Raw genomic sequence first — 21,827 nt, 5'->3', positions numbered from 1 at the left:
TAGAGGGGACAAATATTTCACTCACCATTGGGCCCGTAGATACGGTAGCTGGTGTTTGGGCCGCAACATCAGCTACATCTCTTTTCCCGACTGGTTGGCTGTGTCTTCCCTCTTGGGGGAGAGAAAACGCACTCCACGCCTCCTCTGTGGTTCCTCATCAAAAGGACCCCTAGCCGATTGGGGACTCCGCCACGTCGGAGAGGCTGCTCGGTTACTGCAGGGCACCCGGGCATCCCACCTTTCCTCGGGTCCCCACACAGCTCTCCGTTCGCGCCAGCCGCGGTCAGGTGAACGCCCTCTCCGATCATCTCTGGGGCGACGTAACTGGCAGCCCTGCTCCCCACAAGCACACTGACACTGACCTTCTCGTCCTGGTGAGGAGGTTCTCAGCCTGCCTCTCCCATCACTGGATCTCAGTCGGTTATTTTCCTCTGCCAGATGTCTCATTTCCATTCTCAACTCCCTCATTTCCTCATGAAGTCTGTCCATAGCTCTGTACAAACCACCTCCATCCGATATGGAGTGCACCATAGCAGCTGCACCCCCCCCAGCAGGGGGCTGCTGTACGCGCGTGTTGACATAGTCCATCTTTAACGTCTCTCTGGCCACTTCACAACGGCCAGCAATGACCAGAGCTTCTTCCAGATCAGTAGCCCCCTGTTCGTGACATTTGGCCCTCAAAGTCGGATCAAGTCCAGCCAGAAACCTGCGAAATTTCTCCTCCTTCTGAGCTATGTCACCATAGCCAGGGAACGCTTCTTGAACTAGCTTGCTTATTTCTGCTGCATATAATTCCAAACTCTCACCTGAAGCACGTGGACGAGCAGAGAGGTTAGCCCGAAAACAATCCAGAAAATGTCTTTGTCCAAATGCTTCCTGCAACCTCTCCTTCACTGCAGGATAATCGGCCTGAACAGCCGCTGGCAGGCTATCCCACAAGAGAAAAGCAGCTTTGGTCAGTCGCGTCGGCAAAATCCTCGCCAGTTCGTAATCACAGTCACCTCCAACGCCGCCGACCAGCGCCTTCACAGCGACCTCATATTGCCTGGCCCAGCAGGGAAAGCTTTGTTTCTCCTCTCCCGCGAAGGGCGGCGGCAGTTCAATCCTCACATTGCCTGCGAATGGCCTTTCCCTACGCCGCTCTCCGCAGTCCAGGGGGTCCTCGTCATACTTCCACATCTTGCCGCGTGTTATTGTCTTCATGCATGTAATTCCTGCCTACCCCCACTACTTACTACAACCGCTTGGCGAAACCGCGGCATGAACTCCCCGACTCGTGCTAGCCTAATACTGTACAACGTGAAGCTAAGCGCGTTAGCAGTGGCTAACATGAGCTAACTAGCTGAAACTTTCACAAACTACCTCGACAGTCTCACAAACTACACTTTGTATTCGGCGGACGTCATAGCAAAACGGCCACCGCTGCCACCAATGTAACCGAGCGGTTATAAGTTCGCCTACACGTTTGCTGTGACTACCAAAATAACAACACGGAGGTTCCGTTGTCTGAACCAAGACGGGACATCTTTATTATTCTTTTTTTCGTCTCTTGCACATTGTTGAACCGGAACAGCATCACAACTTCCGTTTCTCCCCCACTTCAAAATAAAAGCCTCTACTCCACAAAGTAGCTTACAATTGTATTATCTAGGCTATATAATATAAAATATAAAATCTTGATAATGCACACTTTGATGATTTTCATATGTTTACAAAAGGTGTTTTCTGTTATTTATTTTTTTATGCAAACAAAACAGCAATTGTATTTGTAGTTTTCAATACAAAACTTGTTGAAATGGTTTCAGTGTGTGCATCAGTAGCCTACATTTGAATATTTGTTGGCACATTTTTACAATACCGTGATAATACTGATAACCGTCATAATTTTAGTCACTATAATCGTGATATGAAATTTTCATACCGTTTCATCCCTAATTTGAACTGGTTTTCTGCCACAGGACTCTGAGAGACTCTGAGAGGACAGTGGACCAAACCACTGTGAGGCAAGAGAAAGGGGGACTCAAAATGTTTCTAAACTTAAAAAGCACTTTATTGTTTGCATTATTTGCGTTTGTATTGTTTTATTTTTTACAAATTTGTTTTAAGTATATATCATTATATTATTTGATGGTTTTTAAGGGGGGGCTCAGATAAGGGGGTGACATGTCCCCCCCCGTGATTTCCGCCTATGATATGAGTTTCCTTCAATACGTGGACGTCTGGGCGATTAAAGTGCTGCTGGCCCAGAGTTACCGCTTTCCGTTCATCTATGGCTACACAAAGTAGACCGGTGTCATATAACCTATTGTAGTGGATGCTACCAAGAAGAGTACACCTAATGTGCGCCTAACCACGTGGTTCTAAATTATCTAAGTTTATCATACTTTAATTGCAAAACGCAGATAGGAACTATCAGCACTGCATGTCCTGCACTTCACTGTCGTCGCTGAGTGTTATCAGGACTGCTGGCGTCAACACTCTGGCCTCATTGGCTCAACTATGTTTGGCTCCACCCTTCGCTTGCCGGGCAAAGAGGATCTGCATGTAGTCAAGTTATCTGCATGTAGCAAGTTATGTACCAGAAGCATGGTGTTTCCTTTTTATATACAGTCTATGGATGTTTCACTTCTAAAATAAAATCATAACGTGTTCAAAAAATAGATTTTGTGTATTTGTTTGTTTCTAACTTTCTGTACAGTGGCAAAGCAAGTATAACACTGTCATAAATATCCACCAATGAAAAAAAAGTGTTACTGTTGTCCATTGGCATCTGATCCTAACCACAACATTTCTTCTCTTGGTTTTTAGATTGAAATATGCTATCTTAAAGACAAGGGTTTTAGTATCCTATTGGAAACTCCATTCATTGTATTCAGGGTCAACTTTGACCTCATGTCTTTCATATTTTTCTTTCAATATTTTCAATGCTAAAGCATTAATTAGTTTCTGACTGTGATAAAGTGGGAAAAACAGTTCCCTAAAACTATCTCTGAACTCTCTTTAACCAAATCACACACGTAGGCTATGCTGCGTGATCATATTTTGATAATGCAATATTGTTTTACTTCCGTTCACTGAGCTTCCCCTGAAACAGTTTTTGAGCCCCTATGGAGAGGCCTCCCTGCTACCCAACCGTTTCAACAAATAGCTGAAAGGTTTAGATAACAAAATTTGTGTGCAGAAAACGTAAAGAAAATGTCATGCTTCCAGCATCATATGTCAAAATTTGCTGCTTTTCCTTTAATTATTTAAATGTAAGTTTAATCTATTGTCAACATTTTTAGGTTTGGGCTGTTTATTGGACAAAACAAGCATTGTGAAGGTGTCTCTTTGTGCTCTGGGTAATTGTGATGACATTTCTCAATCTTTTCAGATTTTTTTTCAAACAATCAATTGATTAATGAAAATAAACAGCAGATTAATCCGTCATAAAAATAATCATTGTCCGATACAAAATAGTTCAAAATGAGATCCATCTCAACAACAATAAAATCCTGCCTTACATTAATGCATTAATAATAACAATCTAATGATATAAAATAGTATAAAGGTCACAAGGGGCATTTTTTCTGCATTGAGTACTTTTATTTGTAAGACTTCAAGTACATTTTCATGATTATACTTACAAACTTAAGTAGGCTGACATTTTCAATGCAGGACTTATACGTGTAGTAAAGTATTTTCACAGTGTTGTATTATTATTTTTACTGAAGTAAAGGATCTGAAGACTTCGTCCACCACTGGTGTAGCCGGCTTTATTCAGCCAGCTAAGTCAAGAAGTTTCAAAGACGGTTTCCATACACTTATATTTTGAAGGCAGAAACCGGAAACGTGTTTGTATTTCAGTTCACCTTGACGCAGCCGGCGTAGAAACAAAACCCGGGTGTTTTCACCGCCCGAGTGTCTTCTGTGCAGAGCTGTCCGATCAGCCGTGGCGGTCGTCGTGGGAAGCATAACCGATAGTAACTTGGCGGCTATTTATGTTTCTGACTAGAAACCCAGATTACCGCCTGTTTGTCACGTCAACATGGAGAACCGAAAACGACCGCGCGAGGCGGTTTTGACCCCTGACGAGAGCTTCAAAACGCCGGAGAAGAGAATGTCATTGGTCCCGGTGCTGGACTCGGACTACATGCGATGGGGAGTTGAGGAAGCGTGTCGGTACCTGCGAAGAGAAGGTCTTGGAGAATGGGAAGGAACATTTAGAGGTTGGTTTTCAGCTTCGCTAGCTTAAACAGACAGCGTTTAATGTCATCGTTGGCGTAAATGCAGTAAGCTGCTTTATAATCAGCGCCACCCTCTGCACAGCACACTCACCATGCAAAGGAGCCTGTTCAGTGGCAGGCTGCCGCCTCAGTCCTGCTCAACACACTGAGGGAGGGTTTTGTCTCTCTTCCAGTCAATGGCGGTGTGAAAATAAATGCTGATCAACAGTCTGTCATTAGGCTGCTGGACAGTCTGTTGCTGGCTATTTCAGCCTTGTGCATGTTTATATATTTAATTATCTTCAAGTTATATTTTTTATTAACACAGTAAGTTAATCATTATTCTTTACTTTGCAATCACCTTGCATTTGCACTGCTTCTGTTAGCATAGTGACAGCTCTCTGTAGTAGCTCAGGTGGCTAAACTATCACTTCACTGCTGTGTTTTTATTGTTATTCTTACATTCTTGTGTGTATTTGTGTTTTGTATGTGTCCTATAAGCTACTGGATGCCTAAATAAGTATCTGTCTATCCATGCAGCTGTCCATATTTGTGTGTTGTGGCATATAAGCCAACATCAAAACAATTATGTTTGCTTTGTTATCCAGCACAAAAAATCACAGGTGTCGGGCTGCGGTATCTCAAGGATGCTGACCTGGAGAAGATTGGCATTGAGTAAGTATGTTCTTGTGTTAAACTGGAGTTGTGGGATTTTAAGAAATTACCCAGGGTGCTGAATAGGAGGAAATGAGTCAACAACAATACTCAAGGGCAAGAACAGATTTTCATTGGATTGGGACGGGACAGCAGTATTTTTGTGCAAATGTCCACTCCCACGTCACGCTCTCTTCAGCTCTTTCACTCCTTTCATCCTCCATATTTCAATTTTTATTCTGTCCAGGTACCTTGGTGACCGGCTGCGGATGCTACACAGCCTCAGGAAGCTTTGGCAGATAGAAGCTGAGCCAAATAAGGTATCAGCCGTTTCACAATGCTGCACGTGCAAGTGTGAGGAGATACGAAAGACACAATAGAATAAAGAGAAGCTTGTAGGATAAACAGCAAGGACCTGTGAAAATATGCCAGGGTCAGTGAAGGAAACACAGATGGTCATTCTTTTTTTTTGTTGTTCTCAGCGCCCAGACAAAAAAAGACAGATCAAGGTTACAAGCCTGAAGGAAAGGGGAAGATTGTGTGAAGTGAAAGACTTGCTAGACTTGCTAGAGTGGGTCTTTCAGAGACCTCTTAGCAAAAGTGGAAGCTTTGCATTTGTTTCCAGTTTCATCCTGCTCTTTACACTGGCTGGTTTGTTCTAAAATTGATTATCGAATTTAAAGCATTCTGTGGCCAGGCACTTAGCTATATTACTGAACTGTAAGTCCATGTGAGCCTTCACTTAGTTCCTCAAGCAGTGTGCCTGTAGCTTTGCAAGAGGCACTGCTAAAGACAAGAGGTGACAGAGAGTGGAACTGCTTTTTACCTCCGCCAGTCTTGTTTTATTTTGCATTTTGGATTAATTGTTATACACTGAACAAAATTATAAATGCAACACTTTTGTTGCATTAGGCCAGCCTAAGGCACACCTGTGCAATACCTATGCTGTCTGATCAGCATCTTGATATGCCACACCTGTGGGTGGGTGGATGGATTATCTCGGCAAAGGAGAAGTGCTCATAACAGTTTTTTGACCGATTTGTGAACAATATTTGAGGAAAAATATGGGGGCAAAAACAAAAGTGTTGTTTTCAGTGTGGTATATATTTTCTGTCTTTGTTATACCCACCCAAAGATAAACACAGAGGCTGATATATTGACACTCTTCTGTTTTGATTTATGAATCGTTTTCATAACTGTTTGTTGTCCTGTCTTCTTCCAGGTGTTTAATGATCCCATCCACGGCCACGTGGAGATGCACCCACTTCTCATCAAAATCATCGACACGCCTCAGTTCCAGAGACTACGAAACCTCAAGCAGCTTGGCGGAGCCTACTTTGTTTTTCCTGGAGCATCCCACAACCGCTTTGAACACTGCATTGGGTATGTACCAGTTTGGTACAGTGTTTATTGATTTGCTGTTAAATAAATAAATAAGGTAGTAAAAACAAACTACGATCTTGGGGGCACAGTAAAACTCATATCATATAATGCACTTGTATAGACCAACATTAATTGGTGAGACCAGACGCTGAGGTATAATATAAAGTGACATACAGAACATTTTCTCTCTAAATCAGAGCTAATATTTGGAAGCTACCTACACTGTATTTTATAAAGCTATAGTTGCACAACTTTACTATGACATCCAGCGGGCCAGGCCACACAAGAGCGACCAACCTTAAGCCTAGATGTCTATGAAGATTCTCAGTCATCCAGGTCATAGTTTTCCAACGAAGGTTAAAATCAAGGGCAACTGGACTTGGTTGAAGATACTGGAAGACGTTTCGTCCCTCATCCAAAGGACTTCTTCAGTTCTGACTGACTGGCAGGGAAACTCAGCTATTTAACCTCAGTGGGGTCGTCGGCCCGGGTCATCGATACCGCTGGTTCGTTAGTGTTCCTTGTTGCTGTGACAACAGTCGTTACAGTCGTTAAGACTACTTGTGGCCAAGACTGAACGACCATCGTTGGTATCTTCACCTGAGGCCAATAGGTTACGTTTGTTGAGTTTCCTGGGAAGTGATGAAAGGACAGCATTGTAAGTGGGGGATAAGTGGTGGCGTAGACAATCTCCCCTGTTCAATGACGGCTTCTCAACCCTGGTGTAGATGGCTTCCTTGACACCTCTTTCAAACCATCCATCTTCTCTGTCCAAAATGTGCACCTGGTGGTCCTCAAACGAGTGTCCTTTGTCCTTCAGATGTAAACGTCTTCCAGTATCTTCAACCAAGTCCAGTTGCCCTTGATTTTAACCTTCGTTGGATAACCTTAAGCCTAGTTCACACTATACGATTTTCAGCCCAGTGGTATTTTGCATCGTATACATTGTATTGAATGAGTTGTCTTGTTGTGTGCTGGTACAGGGTGGGTTACTTGGCAGGACAACTTGTACAATCTCTGAATGAGAGGCAGCCAGAACTCCTCATCTCTCGCAGAGACATCCTTTGTGTGCAGATCGCCGGGCTCTGCCATGACCTTGGTGAGTGATACGCAGGTCGTGACATGTTTCAGGTTTTACCTTCTTTGCCACTGGGTGTGGGCATGAGTGAGAATATAACCGAAACTGTGTTCATTATCCTCTGTTTTCCAGATAGGAATAGAACACAAGAAGCTTAGTGCAAAGTTCACAAACAACAAATCGATGTTTTTTTTGTTTTTTTTTTATGTACCCCTTTCCAGGACATGGGCCATTTTCCCATATGTTTGATGGGATGTTCATCCCCAAAGCACGTCCGGGCATTTCCTGGAAGGTAAGAAATCATGTGATTTTATATTTTTCTTGTTCTTTGCTTTAAGCCATAAGTGTCAAACTAAGAGTGAACCAAAATCAGAAATACTTTTCTAGATTACTACTTGTACTAGCATTAGTTTCTTTCCTCAGTGTTAGTAGTGCAGAGGCAGATTATCTAAATCCATTTAATTTCCTCTGACTAACAAAAGCACTGTTGTGCAGAGGTTTAACTGCTGTTATGATTCATTGCAAAAACGATGGCAATCAAGAAGATGCAAATAAACACCCTTTGATTCACAGCTATAACGTACTAGTCAAGACGTGCACATAAACTGACCTGAATGACTGCAGAATGTGACTGTTTGAAAGGGCATCTCAGTTCTGTTTGTTTGGCCACACATCCAGAACAACTGGAAAAGTCTGTCTAACCGATAATAACCACGTACAGTCTGGCTGGCTATTTTTGAAAATTAACTGGAAAATCCCTGAAGCTCTCTCTTAGTCACACACTGTGCAGATTGTTAAGCTCATGATACACGGAGCAACTTTTAGAGCAATGGTGCTGGGCAATGTTGCTGTCAATGGTAATGAGTAAAGATTACTGCTGTAATCCCCTTCCCCCCATCACTCCGTCACCCTCCCCGCACCACCGCTATCTGTTCAAAACATAGTCAGACTTGCCACCAGCAAGATTGCCCAACATGATTGCTCAAAAAGTTGCCCCGTGTATCAGCTTTAGAGTTTAAGTGCTTTCATCTACTATATAATGTGGTCCACTGAAACCTAAACCAAAATCATCTGTAGTCCAGTAGATGGTAGCCTATTAGAAGGCTGGAAAGATCTCCCTGTCAGACACAAATCCTCATCATATTATTCTCAAATAGGTGATGTAGTCTTCAAAATATCAACCAACTAAACTCCCTCCTTGACACAATTTGCCCCCTTTTTCATTCTTCTATATCTATAGTTATAACATTCTTGCTACCAGATGACGTGAAGTGACAGCAATAAACAGCATCCTGTTTAACAGAGGCTTTTTATAGACAGTTAAAACCTAGGCTGCTGTACAACACACTTGATGTCACTTGACTTGTAAGCATGACAGTTTAGGGAACTGTTGAGAATGACAAGTATAACTGATAAGAGGTACTGGCAGCATGGCCATTTTGTAAGTTTTGACCACAGACCCAGCGTCCGGCAAACCTGTAGAAACATGCAAACGATAAGACAAGTATTCACGTTTGTGTCCTGTCATGTTTTAGCTATAAAAAGCTCTTTCTATTTGAGTAATGAGTCCCTGTGCTTTCATTTTCAAATATGAGGCCATTCACATTAAAAAATAAATAAAAAATTAATGACTCTGTTTCTGTCGCAGCATGAGACTGCCTCTCTAGCCATGTTTGACTACCTGGTGAACGACAATGGCCTGAAGACTGTGATGGAGCAACATGGCCTGGTGCTGCCCGAGGACCTGGACTTTATAAAGGAACAGATTGCTGGACCACTGGACACTAATGCAGCTCAAGGCCAGAAGGTACCATCCAGTTCTGCCTGTGTGAAATCATCATTGCTCCAACAACCAGTGTGTGTGATTTGTATAGAAAGTAACTTCCGATCCATAAAATATTTATCCCAACTTTCATTGGACTCTAACACACTCTCTTAACTAATCCACTGCTGTTGAAAGTCTGGTAATGGTTCCAACTTGGAACCGGTTCTTGATACCCAACTTTATTTCAGATATGATGGTGCCTGACCTTTTAAGGGCTTTTTAGGTGACCAGAAGGATTTTAAGTTATATTCTGGATTTTACAGGGAGCCAGTGCAGAGAAGCTGGTGTGAGAAATATGTGATCTCTTTTAGCAAAACATTAAATTAGAACACCTTAAACTACTAACTATTTATTAATAAATAACCAGAAATAATAAAGTTATTTAATTTATATATTTATTTATTTTTAGGTCAATTAAGAATCCACATATTATACATGTTTTCTGGTGTGGGAGGAGACTGGAGCACCTGGAGTAACCCCATGGTATTATGATATGACCCCATGATATAGCTCTTCAGGAGCTGTTGAGGTCTTGAATTTCTTGCTGCAGTGCTGCGTGCTCTCGGTCGATGTTCTGTTTCTCAGCCTTCATTGCATTGCATGCACTTTCTAAAGCTCTTTCACTGTTCAGCTTTTCATTGAGCTTCTGGACCTCTCGTCGAAGTACATCATTTCTTCGACTCATGGCATCTTTTTCCATTGTCAGCGATTTGTACATGACCTCCAGCATTTTTTCACTTTGCAGTCCGCCGTAGAGCTCTTGAACCTCCAGTTGTAATGTGTGGTTTTGTTGGCTCAAGGCTTCATTTTCTTCTTTCATGACATTATTCCTGTCTACCAAAGCTTGTTCCTTTACAAACCTTTTCTCCACCTCCTGAATTTCTTTTTTCAGGATTTTATTTCTGTGCGTTAGATTATTTTTCTCTCCTGTCATTGATTCATAAATTGCCTTTGTAACAGTTTTGTTTTCTATCTCCTCACTGCACTGTTGGATTTCTTGATGGAGTTCATTGTTGCACTGTCTCAAGGCTCCTATCTCCTCTCTCAGTGGACCACACTTGCCTTCATATTCTTTCATACCTTGAAGCTTTGAGTGGAGCGATGCAAGTTTTTTAAGAAGCTCATTTTGTTTTGCAGAGACTACTTTTTCTTCTGGTTTCAGGGCTTTATATTTGTCTTTCATGGCTTTTCTGTTCTGGATCCTACTGGTAAGGTCCTCAATGTCTATTTGGATGTCTTCATTTTCTCTGCACATAAATTCCATGTTGTGCAACTTCTCCCTACACATGACACCGAAAATCTTTTGATCTTCATAATCTTTGTAGAGCTTCTGGCGTTGTTCTTTCAGTGCTGCGTTCTGCTGGCTGATGGTCACTTTTGAAACTTCCATTTGCTCATTCATTTCTTGCAGAGCCTTTTCATATCGGAGATCTTTGGATATCTCTGATCTGAATCTACACATTTTTATACACAGAACATATCCTCCAAACATCCTCACGCATTAACCCTTTTTGATCTGCCCTGTCCAAACCTGGGCAAACGTCCCAGAGAAGTTCACACATCCTAGCAACTTTTCACAACATACCTCAACACAGAATTAATCATATTTCAAACATCCATCAGTGGTTAATACCTAGGATGTATCTATACACAGATTTAAATGCTTATGTTTTAAAGTAAAAGTAGATTATATGATACACATAATTAAACGTGCAACTTCTTCCTTCCTGTACATCAGTTTACAGTTTAATTTTATCTGTATATGTGCTTTTTATGTGTTCGTTTCACGCTGGCAGTGAAAGATGTTTGGGTTGTTTATGGTCGACAGATGATGGCGGTCTGTGTGAATTTGGAAGTTCTTCTGTCTCAAAACACCTGCCTGAAATTAATTATGACACAGCCTTAAGGAAAAAATTGTGATTATGTCGTACTCCGTGATTCCTTTCATTTGGACCAGATTGTGTAGTAAAAATTGGAAATGCACCATACTGTAAAAGTGGAATGTTGGCCATTTCCATTTAGTTCCCAAAATCTCTGTTTCTTAAGAGTTAAGAGGTTTTTTTTAGATTGTAACCTTTATTTTAACAGCATTTGATTGTATTTCTAATATGTGAAAGATTCTATAGGGTTCTCCTGGACAAATGTCTTGGCACCTGCAGTTAGAAAGGTGCCAAGACATGCCATGTACATCAGTGGTGTTGTTGTTGTTGTTGTTGGGTTTCTGTAAGTAATATCACAGAGTACGGTCTAGACCTGCTCTTTTATGAAAAGTGATATGAGATAACTGTTGTTATGAATTGGTGCTATATAAATAAAATTTAATTAAATTGAAGTGTACGTCGGTTTACAAGTGAGGCGTCATCATAGTAATGGCTGCTTGTTTACTTCAAACTAGAACCTGGATGTTTATGTAGACACTGAACTGCAGCGGTCCTCAACTACTTTTGTTCAAGGACCGGAATTTTTCTTGGCAGAAATTGTGGGGACCGGACTTTCAAATATTTAAATTTTTATTTAATGTATTGGTGTTTAAGATGTTCACTTTCACAAAATGAATGTTATTATTAGCCTGTTGCCCATCAGTGTGAACAGACTCCTAAAAAAAACATGGTAAATCCATAGTGATAACTACAAACTACATACTTATATATACGCTCTGACCTCCGCTAAGGAGGCTTTTCGCTGCGGATTGATAGTTAAAATCTGTAATTGTCAATGTAACTGCAGAATGCAGTTCTCATTGGCATGAAATATTAATCAATCGGTGTTAAGGCTTTTAGGCAGCTGCGCTGTTATTGTCCATGACATCTGTAGTTATCTGTAGGGGCTACGTATATGTAGATTCAATTTGCGATTTATTTATTTTTGATTGAAGTTCAATATTCACTGCCAGGCAGGAAGTCAGACACAGAATGGCATAGAGAATCCGGTCGATTTTCAAAAGAAAACATCCTTTGCGGACTCCCGATTGTACATCGACAATAAGCACAGATAAAACAGACAAAAAAAGAAACCTTTTAACTACGTAGCAGACTTAACCATGGTATGGATCGTCCATCCCGATGTTTCAATGTAGTTTTGTAGACATTGTCCCAACCCTACTGAACAGACTATTTCTGCTGCTCCCTGATAAAAGATACATGATGCTGATACCTGTTCAGAAACAAAAACAAGAAAATTGGGCTCTGATGGTAACTTGTTTTAACAAGGTAGATAAAAGTAATGCCCTGGCAGTGGCAAATAGCTTTGGTTTAATATTTGATTTGATTACATTAATGTTTAAGTTGAGATTTACAAGAAATATTTTATTGCTACCGTGTAAAGGGAATACTGCTGGTATAAAGCACCTTATTTGTTTAAAGTGTTTGCAAACCAAACACAACGCAAGAAAATCATGCGATAATAGCAATTAAAAATTTTAATCGTTGCCCAGCACTAACAACAGATTTACAACTTTTATTCCGAACTTTTTCATTATTACACACTCTCATCAATTATATTGTTGCACTTTAATTCATAATGTTCCTACACATTATCAGACATGTCTTTTGTCACCCCTGTTCTCAAAACCCTGTGCACTATGATCCGCGACACTTACAAGCACTTTCAATGCACTATTTTTACCTTTACACTCCCAGTTTTAGTTTAGTTAAGTGTTATTTTGGTTACCTTCTGTTTTGTTTACCTAACCTGTTCGGCACTAATTTTCTGTTTGTCCTTTTTTAGATAATGTGTTTGAACAAATCCTCAACTCCTCCTCCCCGGAGAATAAGCACAGATAAAACAGACAAAAAAAGAAACATTTTAACTACGTAGCAGACTTAACCATGGTAGAATTACAAAAATCAAGGACAACTGAACAAATAAGCAAAATCTGAACAAGTCAGCAAAATCAGGCAGGCAAAACGCTCCTATTCTGAAATGCTCCATGTGGAGCACACAAAATGAGAAACTAACATGTTAACGTGTAGGCTAAACACTCCGCTGCTGAAACACTTCAGTGTAAGTTGACTCCAGACAAACCGTTGCATACCCGCTGCGTCTGTCGGTTCGGCTGGCACGATTGTCCCACGTTTTTCTCTAGTTTGGTTTGTGATTGTAAAATGTACACGCCCTGTGCCCGCTCTGATTCGTGAGTAGGACTGTAACAGGAGACGCAGGGAGCTTGTGATTGGCGAGCAGATCTGTCACACAAGGATGACAACGGAATGAATTTGTTACTGCATGACTGTTTAAAACGGGTCAGACGTGCTGTATAATTAACCTACATTTTAATCGCAGTCTTCATGATTAGCTAAATCGCGTTCTTTCAAATTGCAATTTTGATTCAAAACGAATAATCCTTCAGCCCTAACACAGAGGCAATAAAAAGTGATTCATTTCAAAAAGCTACTTATAGCCCCTTTAACTGTAGTAACAGAACTCTGGATTTGTCTGTATTTTTCCATAATTATGTGAGCATTCGTGATCTGACTTAATGCTGCACAGCTAAAGTGAAAGGAGTTTGTTACCTGGCTGGGAAGGTGGAGGCCTGACACCTGCAGCCCTTTATCTAACGGCTCACTATGGCCTACTCCCGACAGCTCCATTACTCGCTGCAGTATTTCAAAATTGATCTGCTGTCAAAAAATGTTGAAAATGGCCGATGTTTTGTAGACGTATTTTTGATAATGTGTGATGCATGCGTAAATATGCTTGGTCTTTAAAGCTGATTCTGATGTCTCCTTTCATCTCTGCAGTGGCCATATAAAGGCCGTCCAGAAGACAAGTCCTTCCTCTATGAAATTGTGGCTAACAAAAGAAATGGCATCGATGTGGACAAGTGGGACTACTTTGCCAGGTGGGGTTTATTGATCTGTTAATACTAATTTCCCCAATCATATGTTGAATATTCATGTGTTTCTGCAGAGTTCAGTTGCATATATTTCCACATTTTTCTGCAATCTGTCTTACCTCAGGGACTGCCATCACCTGGGAATCCAGAACAACTTTGACTATCACCGCTTCCTAAAGTTTGCCAGGGTGTGTGAGGTGGACGGGCAGAAGCACATCTGCACTAGAGACAAGGTGCTGACGTTGTTAGGTCTGCTTTTTGATCGGCTTTTCCATTTGTCTGATTTAGTTGTGACTAAAATCGGGTAACTCTTTTAACAGGAGGTGGGCAATCTGTATGACATGTTCCACACAAGGAACTGTCTCCACAGAAGAGCCTACCAGCACAAAGTGGGCAACATCATAGAGACTATGTGAGTGTCTAATCGCTTTCATGTAGCTTAAAGAATTTGCTTCATGATTTACTCTCTTGTGTTGTCTGCAGTAAAATGTTCACGAGTGATAATATGTTGGGTATGATCATCCAGGATCACAGAGGCCTTTTTAAAAGCAGACAAGCACATCCAGATTGCAGGCTCAGGAGGGAAGTTGTTCACTCTTTCCACAGCCATAGATGACATGGAGGCCTACACCAAGCTGACAGGTCTGTAGATACCACTGTGTGCTGTTAGCTCATGTTTTAACTATCACCCCTAAACTCCACTGACTGGCTACGGCGTGTTACGGCTGCGCCGCAGTTGCCAGAGCTAATAACGGCCATTACAGTCAATGCTCGCGGCCCAGAAGTGTCCCAGAAGCGGCTCTCTGCTCCGCAGAGAATAGGTAGCAGGTCTATATTTGACGCAAGCCGCGTCAAGCAGCACAGAGCAGATCAAACTAGGCAGGAAGTCAGACACATGACAGCACAGAGAATCCGGTCAATTTTCAAAAAAAAACACACTGCGGATACTCCTGATCGTTAAAAAAACGGACACAAAAAGAAACAATTTAACTACATAGCCTACTTATTCATAGCTTCTGAGACGCTTCCAGTGGACGCCAGGCTATGGACACAGCCTAACATGCCGTAGCCGGAGTCAGTGGATTCCTGACGTAAGACACAGGGAGTCCAGTACAACCATAAATTCCACAGATAATGATGTTCAGTTTTCATTCACACTGTCAGAGGTGTGATAGGTGTTTCAAATTTGTTTTGCCCACCCCGTTTACAAACATTGAGGGGAGAAGAAATATTAAAAACACAATTTATTATAATGCAGTCCAGTACATGATCAACCCCACTAGGGTCCAAAATAACGTTTTGAATTATCTGCAGGTAAACAGAAATTTACCAGCCAAAAATATTATTTACTGCATGATGCCATTTTAGGGTCGGTAGTTATATCTGACTAAAATAATTACCTCAAGATTTTACTATGCAAACTCAACTTTAGCATCACTTTAAAGAGACATTAATGAATGGATAGCAACTAGGGCTGGGCACATTAACGCGTTATTATCGCGTTCCCCCATGCCATCGTCCATCCCGATGTCTCAATGTAGTTTTGTAGACATTGTCCCAACCCTACTGAACAGACTATTTCTGCTGCTCCCTGATAAAAGATACATGATGCTGATACCTGTTCAGAAACAAAAACAAGAAAATTGGGCTCTGATGGTAACTTGTTTTAACAAGGTAGATAAAAAGTAATGCCCTGGCAGTGGCAAATAGCTTTGGTTTAATATTTGATTTGATTACATTAATGTTTAAGTTGAGATTTACAAGAAATATTTTATTGCTACCGTATAAAGGGAATACTGCTGGTATAAAGCACCTTATTTGTTTAAAGTGTTTGCAAACCAAACACAATGCAAGAAAATCATGTGATAATCGCGATTAAAAATTTTAATCGTTGCCCAGCACTAACAACAGATTTACAACTTTTATTCCGAACTTTTTCAATATTACACACTCTCATCAATTATATTGTTGCACTTCAATTAATTCATATTGTTCCTACACATTATCAGACATGTCTTTTGTCACCCCTGTTCTCAAAACCCTGTGCACTATGATCTGCGACACTTACAAGCACTTTCAATGCACTATTTTTACCTTTACACTCCCAGTTTTAGTTTAGTTAAAAGTGTTATTTTGGTTACCTTCTGTTTTGTTTACCTAACCTGTTCGGCACTAATTTTCTGTTTGTCCTTTTTTTAGATAATGTGTTTGAACAAATCCTCAACTCCTCCTCCCCGGGGCTGGCTGAGGCAAGGAAGATTCTCCGCAACATCATCTGTCGACGCCTCTATAAGTGTCTGGGGCAAACCCAGGCAGACAAAACCATAATTGTAACCCAGGTGTGTATTCGTATCTTTGTATGGATTTATTGTTACAGACATCTTCTTGCCACATCATCCATATTGTATTACTAATACAAGACAAATCATTTCAGAGCCATTGCTTATGTTTTGATGACTCTATTGAGCTTGCTGATAAATGAAATGAAACATGTCTACAAAAATACTGGATATTTTCATTTAGACTGTGGAAAATTGATTGCAGAGATGAGATTTGAGCTAAAAAAGTACTAATCTTGAGGTTGAATAAATTTTACATATTATTCTGCATTGCCTGAATGCACAGAATGTATTAAATGTTTTTGCATTTGTGTTATATGACGTTATTATACCACTGTGATAGAAACTAAATGATCCAATCTCATGTAATGTCCATGCTAAGATGCAATAAATAACTGTCTGTTTACTTCTCCACTTCTTGCTCCTTCTCCTCTATAAGGAGATAATTCACCACTGGGAAGAAGATTTGGCTGAATCTTTCCCTCAGACTGGCGCCCATGATGTCAGTCTGCAGCCAGAGGACTTTGTAGTTAGTGTGAGTTTTTAATTTAATTACTTTAAATTGAAATAGTCAGTTCTCTCATAACTCAAATGTTCATTTCTGTGTTTTTATTTTGCATTTTAGCTCCATTGTAAGCTGATGCCTCCCCCTGTGCAGCTTTATAGACTTGATGATCTAAAATCTTATCTTTTAGATAATTTCTATGGACTATGGGATGAAAGACAAGAACCCCATCAACAATGTGCATTTCTATTGCAAGAATGACCTCGCCAAGGCCATCCAGATTCGTAAGAACCAGGTCAGAACTGAAGAAAGATCACATGTTGGAATTGCTGGGGGATTTTTTGTTTTCCTTACACGCATTTCTTTCTTAATGCATAGTAATGCTCCCTCTGTCTCAAATGTGTGCCTCAAAATATACTCTGCTGCTGCTGTCATTCTTGTCAGGTGTCTAAACTTCTTCCGGAGCAGTTTGCTGAGCAGCTGATCAGGGTCTACTGCAAGAAGACCGATGACAGAAGTCTGGAGGCAGCCAAGAAACACTTTGTCCAGTGGTGCATGGACATGAACTTCTCAAAGCCTCAGGTAATATTTCTGCTAAAACTGCAAAGACTTAGAATTATATGCAGTGACAAAATTGTTTGTTGATCATGGGGTAAGGATTTGTCTACTCCAAATTGGAGAGACTTTGTACAAAGCACAAACAAATAGAATAGTAAATGTAGAGCAAAATTAGCACAGTGTAGCAGTGTAATGAGCAAGTCCCTGTACTGTTTGTATAGTGTCCTGCCAGATGCACATGCAGGCCACAGTGGTGATATGATACACATTTCTGCAGATTGTAGAAGACAGTAACAGTTCTAAGCTGATTTAAGCAAAGCAATTCAGCATGTTTTGTTAGGCCTTAAAGATATACAAAATGTAAAAAAAACTATTTGTATACTATGCTATATAGTGTACAAATTTGTCACTAAAAAGTATTTTGTAACAAATGACAAAGGAGACGCAAAAATAGTTTTATAACGCTGTGTGAGTTGAAGGAAGGAAGTGGCAGACTGAGATGTTAATACTTCAGTTTTACATTCCCATCTCTGAATCAGTCTAATGCAAACCACTGCTGCCCAAATAGCACAAATGACAACTGGTCTACACAACCAATAATTGAATCTTTGAGTTTTATAAAAAATAAAAAAGGATGTAGTGAGGTGCTGCAATCCTCTCATAGCTGGAGACAGTAAATCATTGTCAACATGAATTGAGCATTGCATGACATTATGAGGCTAGGAAGGAAGAATGTTACAGAGTGCCAGGATCGCTTGCTGAGTTAGGATTCGGCATTAGTGCGTCAGTAATGATGACTTGTGAACACTCTACACTGCTCTTGCCATTTCAGATGTCTGTTGTTTGTATTCACACGCAGGATGGAGACATAATAGCGCCTGAGCTGACTCCTCTGAAACCCAGCTGGTCGAACAACAACGAAGGCGAGAATGGTAAAGGAGGCAGCTCCAGAGGAGTGAACTGTGCAAGTGTAAATGGACAAAAGACGGCCAAAACTAAACTTTCTTTTTAAGTGAGAGGAAGAGAGCAGATAACCCCCTCTGTTACACATTTAGTAGATAAGACAGTATTGAGTGAAAACTATATTTTTCTACGAGGTGAGTATGTTGGCGAGCACAGTGAAGGTTAAAAATCTTAATTTCATTTGAAACACAGCAAATGCCAAAAATATTTCTTTAATGGATGCATTTTCAGGGTTTGGAGTCGCTGAAATCCCTCTTAAGTATTACACACATTTTTGTTTTAGTTTGATCATTTTAATCAGGTTTTATTTTACACTCCCCACACTATTTGGAGCTGCAAGTGTCACATTTTTAAGTTCAGTTATTGTTTTATACCATGCACTACTATGCAATAGCTTACTATCATGTATTTGCATTCTGATCAATAAATCATGGTCAATTGAAATGATTTACTCTGAACATGTGCACTATATATTTCAGGGCAGTGCATTTTTACAGCTGATGTGTTTCAGGGTATTCTCTTATCAGCTTTTAAAAGTATATCAAATCTGCAGTCAAAAGTTACTCTGCGAACAAACATTTGCTTTTACTTGTGAAATTATTTAGACATTTTGATTTGATCTTTTGTGAATGTATTTATTTTTCAGAAGTGTTTTGTGTTTGGGTGTGTTACATAGTACTTTATTTATTGTTCTAAAGGTCAGCTCAGCTTTACCTTTTTTTTTTTTTTCTTTTTTCTTTTTTTGCCTTACAGATCTGTGCAACATTTTAAAGGTTATTTTGGATAACCGTTCAAATGTTTCCTCATACTAAAATGTGATGCGGCCTCATCAATCTTGCCTCATAGATGGTTGTTTTGTTTTACTGATTGTGTACAAAAGAATACTATTTTTGAAAGAATATAAAGGGAAGCCTAGTAAGGGTTTTGAGGAGATATATATTGTAGATGGTATTTCTATTGAAAGGGGTTAAACGGTTTGAAAATAAAACTCTTTCTGTCAGTTGCGTCCTGTTGTAATTCAACATCTTGAACACCAGAGTGCATCATGCACTCAGTTTAGATTATAGAAGCTGTCGATGTTCCAGGAAATGTTTTCCAGTGGGAGATTGGATCTTGTCTCCTAATAGCGCTTTTGTGTGCTGACATCCAAATTTACACTTGTTGCTTTGATTTTCCCACAAATATCTATGTCCACTAATCCCACTAGTCTCACAGGTACCTTTACCATAAGTCGTTAACATCCGATAAATTTTGGAATATAATTTTGCACACAAATGAGGAATTTCTCCTCCATCAATTAAATTAAAATCGCACTATAAGTGGATCTTTTCATGGGCAGTTTGAATTATTACAGCAAGCAGAACGTGACTCTCCAAAACTGGTTTAGGACTGGTTACACTACTGTAATGCTGTTTTTGCAGGATTATCCAAACCATGGCTCCACCTTACAACATATTACTGCAGCACTATAATCACTTCATTTGCTCCCGGTACAATACAGAATAATCTTTAAATCAAATCCTGCTAATTATGTATAAAGCACTAAATGGTTTGGCTCCTAAGTATATTTTTGGGTCTCTGATTATCACCCCATCAGGCCTCTTAGTCATCAGGCAGAGATCTAGATGTACCCAGAATTAGATCCAGGTCCCGTAAGGCTGCCTTCAGTTAATGTGGTCCTGCTCTCTGGATCAAGCTGCCTGCTGATTTGAGGTCTATCACAACTGTGTCCACATTCGCAAGCAAACTCAAAACTTTCCTATTCTCACAGGCTTATGGCTAATTTGTGTGTGTGTGTGTGTGTGTGTGTGTGTGTGTGTGTGTGTGTGTGTGTGTACACACACACACACACACACACACCTCAAAAAAATAAAGGGAACACTAAAATAACAAATAATCTCATTAAATACTCCTTTCTTTACTTCCTTTATTTAGTTGAATGTGCTGACAACAAAATCACACAAAAATTATCAATGGAAATCAAATTTATCAACCCATGGAGGTCTGGATTTGGAGTCACACTCAAAATCAAAGTGGAAAACCACACTACAGGCCGATCCAACTTTGATTTAATGTCCTTAAAACAAGTCAAAATGAGGTTCAGTAGTGTGTGTGGCCTCCACGTGCCTGTATGACCTCCCTACAACACCTGGGCATGCTCCTGATGAGGTGGCGGATGGTCTCCTGAGGGATCTCCTCCCAGACCTGGACTAAAGCATCCGCCAACTCCTGGACAGTCTGTGGTGCAACGTGGCGTTGGTGGATGGAGTGAGACATGATGTCCCAGATGTGCTCAATTGGATTCAGTTCTGGGGAACGGGCAGGCCAGTCCATAGCATCAATGCCTTCCTCTTGCAGGAACTGCTGACACACTCCAGCCACATGAGGTCTAGCATTGTCTTGCATTAGGAGGAACCCAGGGCCAACCGCACCAGCATATGGTCTCACAAGGGGTCTGAGGATCTCATCTCGGTACCTAATGGCAGTCAGGCTACCTCTGGCGAGCACATGGAGGGCTGTGCGGCCCCCCAAAGAAATGCCACCCCACACCATTACTGACCCACCACCAAACCGGTCATGCTGGAGGATGTTGCAGGCAGCAGAACGTTCTCCACGGCGTCTCCAGACTCTGTCACGTCTGTCACATGTGCTCAGTGTGAACCTGCTTTCATCTGTGAAGAGCACAGGGCGCCAGTGGCGAATTTGCCAATCTTGGTGTTCTCTGGCAAATGCCAAACCTCCTGCACGGTGTCGGGCTGTAAGCACAACCCCCACCTGTGGACGTCAGGCCCTCATACCACCCTCATGGAGTCCATTTCTGACCGTTTGAGCAGACACATCCACATTTGTGGCCTGCTGGAGGTCATTTTGCAGGGCTCTGGCAGTGCTCCTCCTGCTCCTCCTTGCACAAAGGCGGAGGTAGCGGTCCTGCTGCTGGGTTGTTGCCCTCCTATGGCCTCCTCCACGTCTCCTGATGTACTGGCCTGTCTCTTGGTAGCGCCTCCATGCTCTGGACACTACGCTGACAGACACAGCAAACCTTCTTGCCACAGCCCGCATTGATGTGCCATCCTGGATGAGCTGCACTACCTGAGCCACTTGTGTGGGTTGTTGACTCCGTCTCATGCTACCACTAGAGTGAAAGCACCGCCAGCATTCACAAGTGACCAAAACATCAGCCAGGAAGCATAGGAACTGAGAAGTGGTCTGTGGTCACCACCTGCAGAACCACTCCTTTAATGGGGGTGTCTTGCTAATTGCCTATAATTTCCACCTGTTGTCTATTTCATTTACACAACAGCATGTGAAATTGATTGTCAATCAGTGTTGCTTCCTAAGTGGACAGTTTGATTGTGCTATATAAAGAAAATTGCAAAAGATTTAGACTACTGCACTGCTTTCCATTATCTTGTCACATGGTGCAAGCCATTTCAAACAGATGTCCAATTAAAATTAATTAAATAATTATGAAAAACAAACAAC

The 21,827-nt window shown here is 41.0% G+C and overlaps 1 protein-coding gene across 2 annotated transcripts; it reads left to right on the top strand.

Moving 5' to 3' along the window:
• The first annotated feature begins 3,852 nt into the window (after window positions 1-3,852).
• samhd1 (SAM domain and HD domain 1) lies at window positions 3,853-19,344 on the top strand. 2 transcript variants are annotated; one of them, XM_038723218.1, is made up of 16 exons: window positions 3,853-4,208; window positions 4,814-4,880; window positions 5,107-5,179; window positions 6,082-6,242; window positions 7,226-7,341; window positions 7,542-7,612; window positions 8,969-9,127; window positions 13,885-13,985; window positions 14,104-14,212; window positions 14,300-14,391; window positions 14,506-14,621; window positions 16,179-16,318; window positions 16,758-16,853; window positions 17,014-17,118; window positions 17,268-17,405; window positions 18,214-19,344. In XM_038723218.1, the coding sequence occupies exons 1-16, from the start codon at window positions 4,028-4,030 to the stop codon at window positions 18,391-18,393; spliced, it is 1,905 nt and encodes a 634-aa protein (XP_038579146.1). In that variant the 5' UTR covers window positions 3,853-4,027; the 3' UTR covers window positions 18,394-19,344. The 2 variants fall into 2 exon arrangements, with proteins under 2 accessions (XP_038579146.1, XP_038579147.1); XM_038723219.1 differs by having other exon boundaries at window positions 4,028-4,208; window positions 18,241-18,393.
• Window positions 19,345-21,827: the final 2,483 nt, after the last annotated feature.

This window comes from Micropterus salmoides, unplaced genomic scaffold (genome assembly GCF_014851395.1).
Source record: "Micropterus salmoides isolate LMB-PRFRI ecotype aquatic unplaced genomic scaffold, ASM1485139v1 Ms_hic_scaffold_16, whole genome shotgun sequence".
Taxonomy (NCBI): Eukaryota; Metazoa; Chordata; class Actinopteri; order Centrarchiformes; family Centrarchidae; genus Micropterus; species Micropterus salmoides.
Note: the sequence above shows the minus strand (reverse complement) of the source record. Positions and strands in the feature narration are given on the sequence as shown.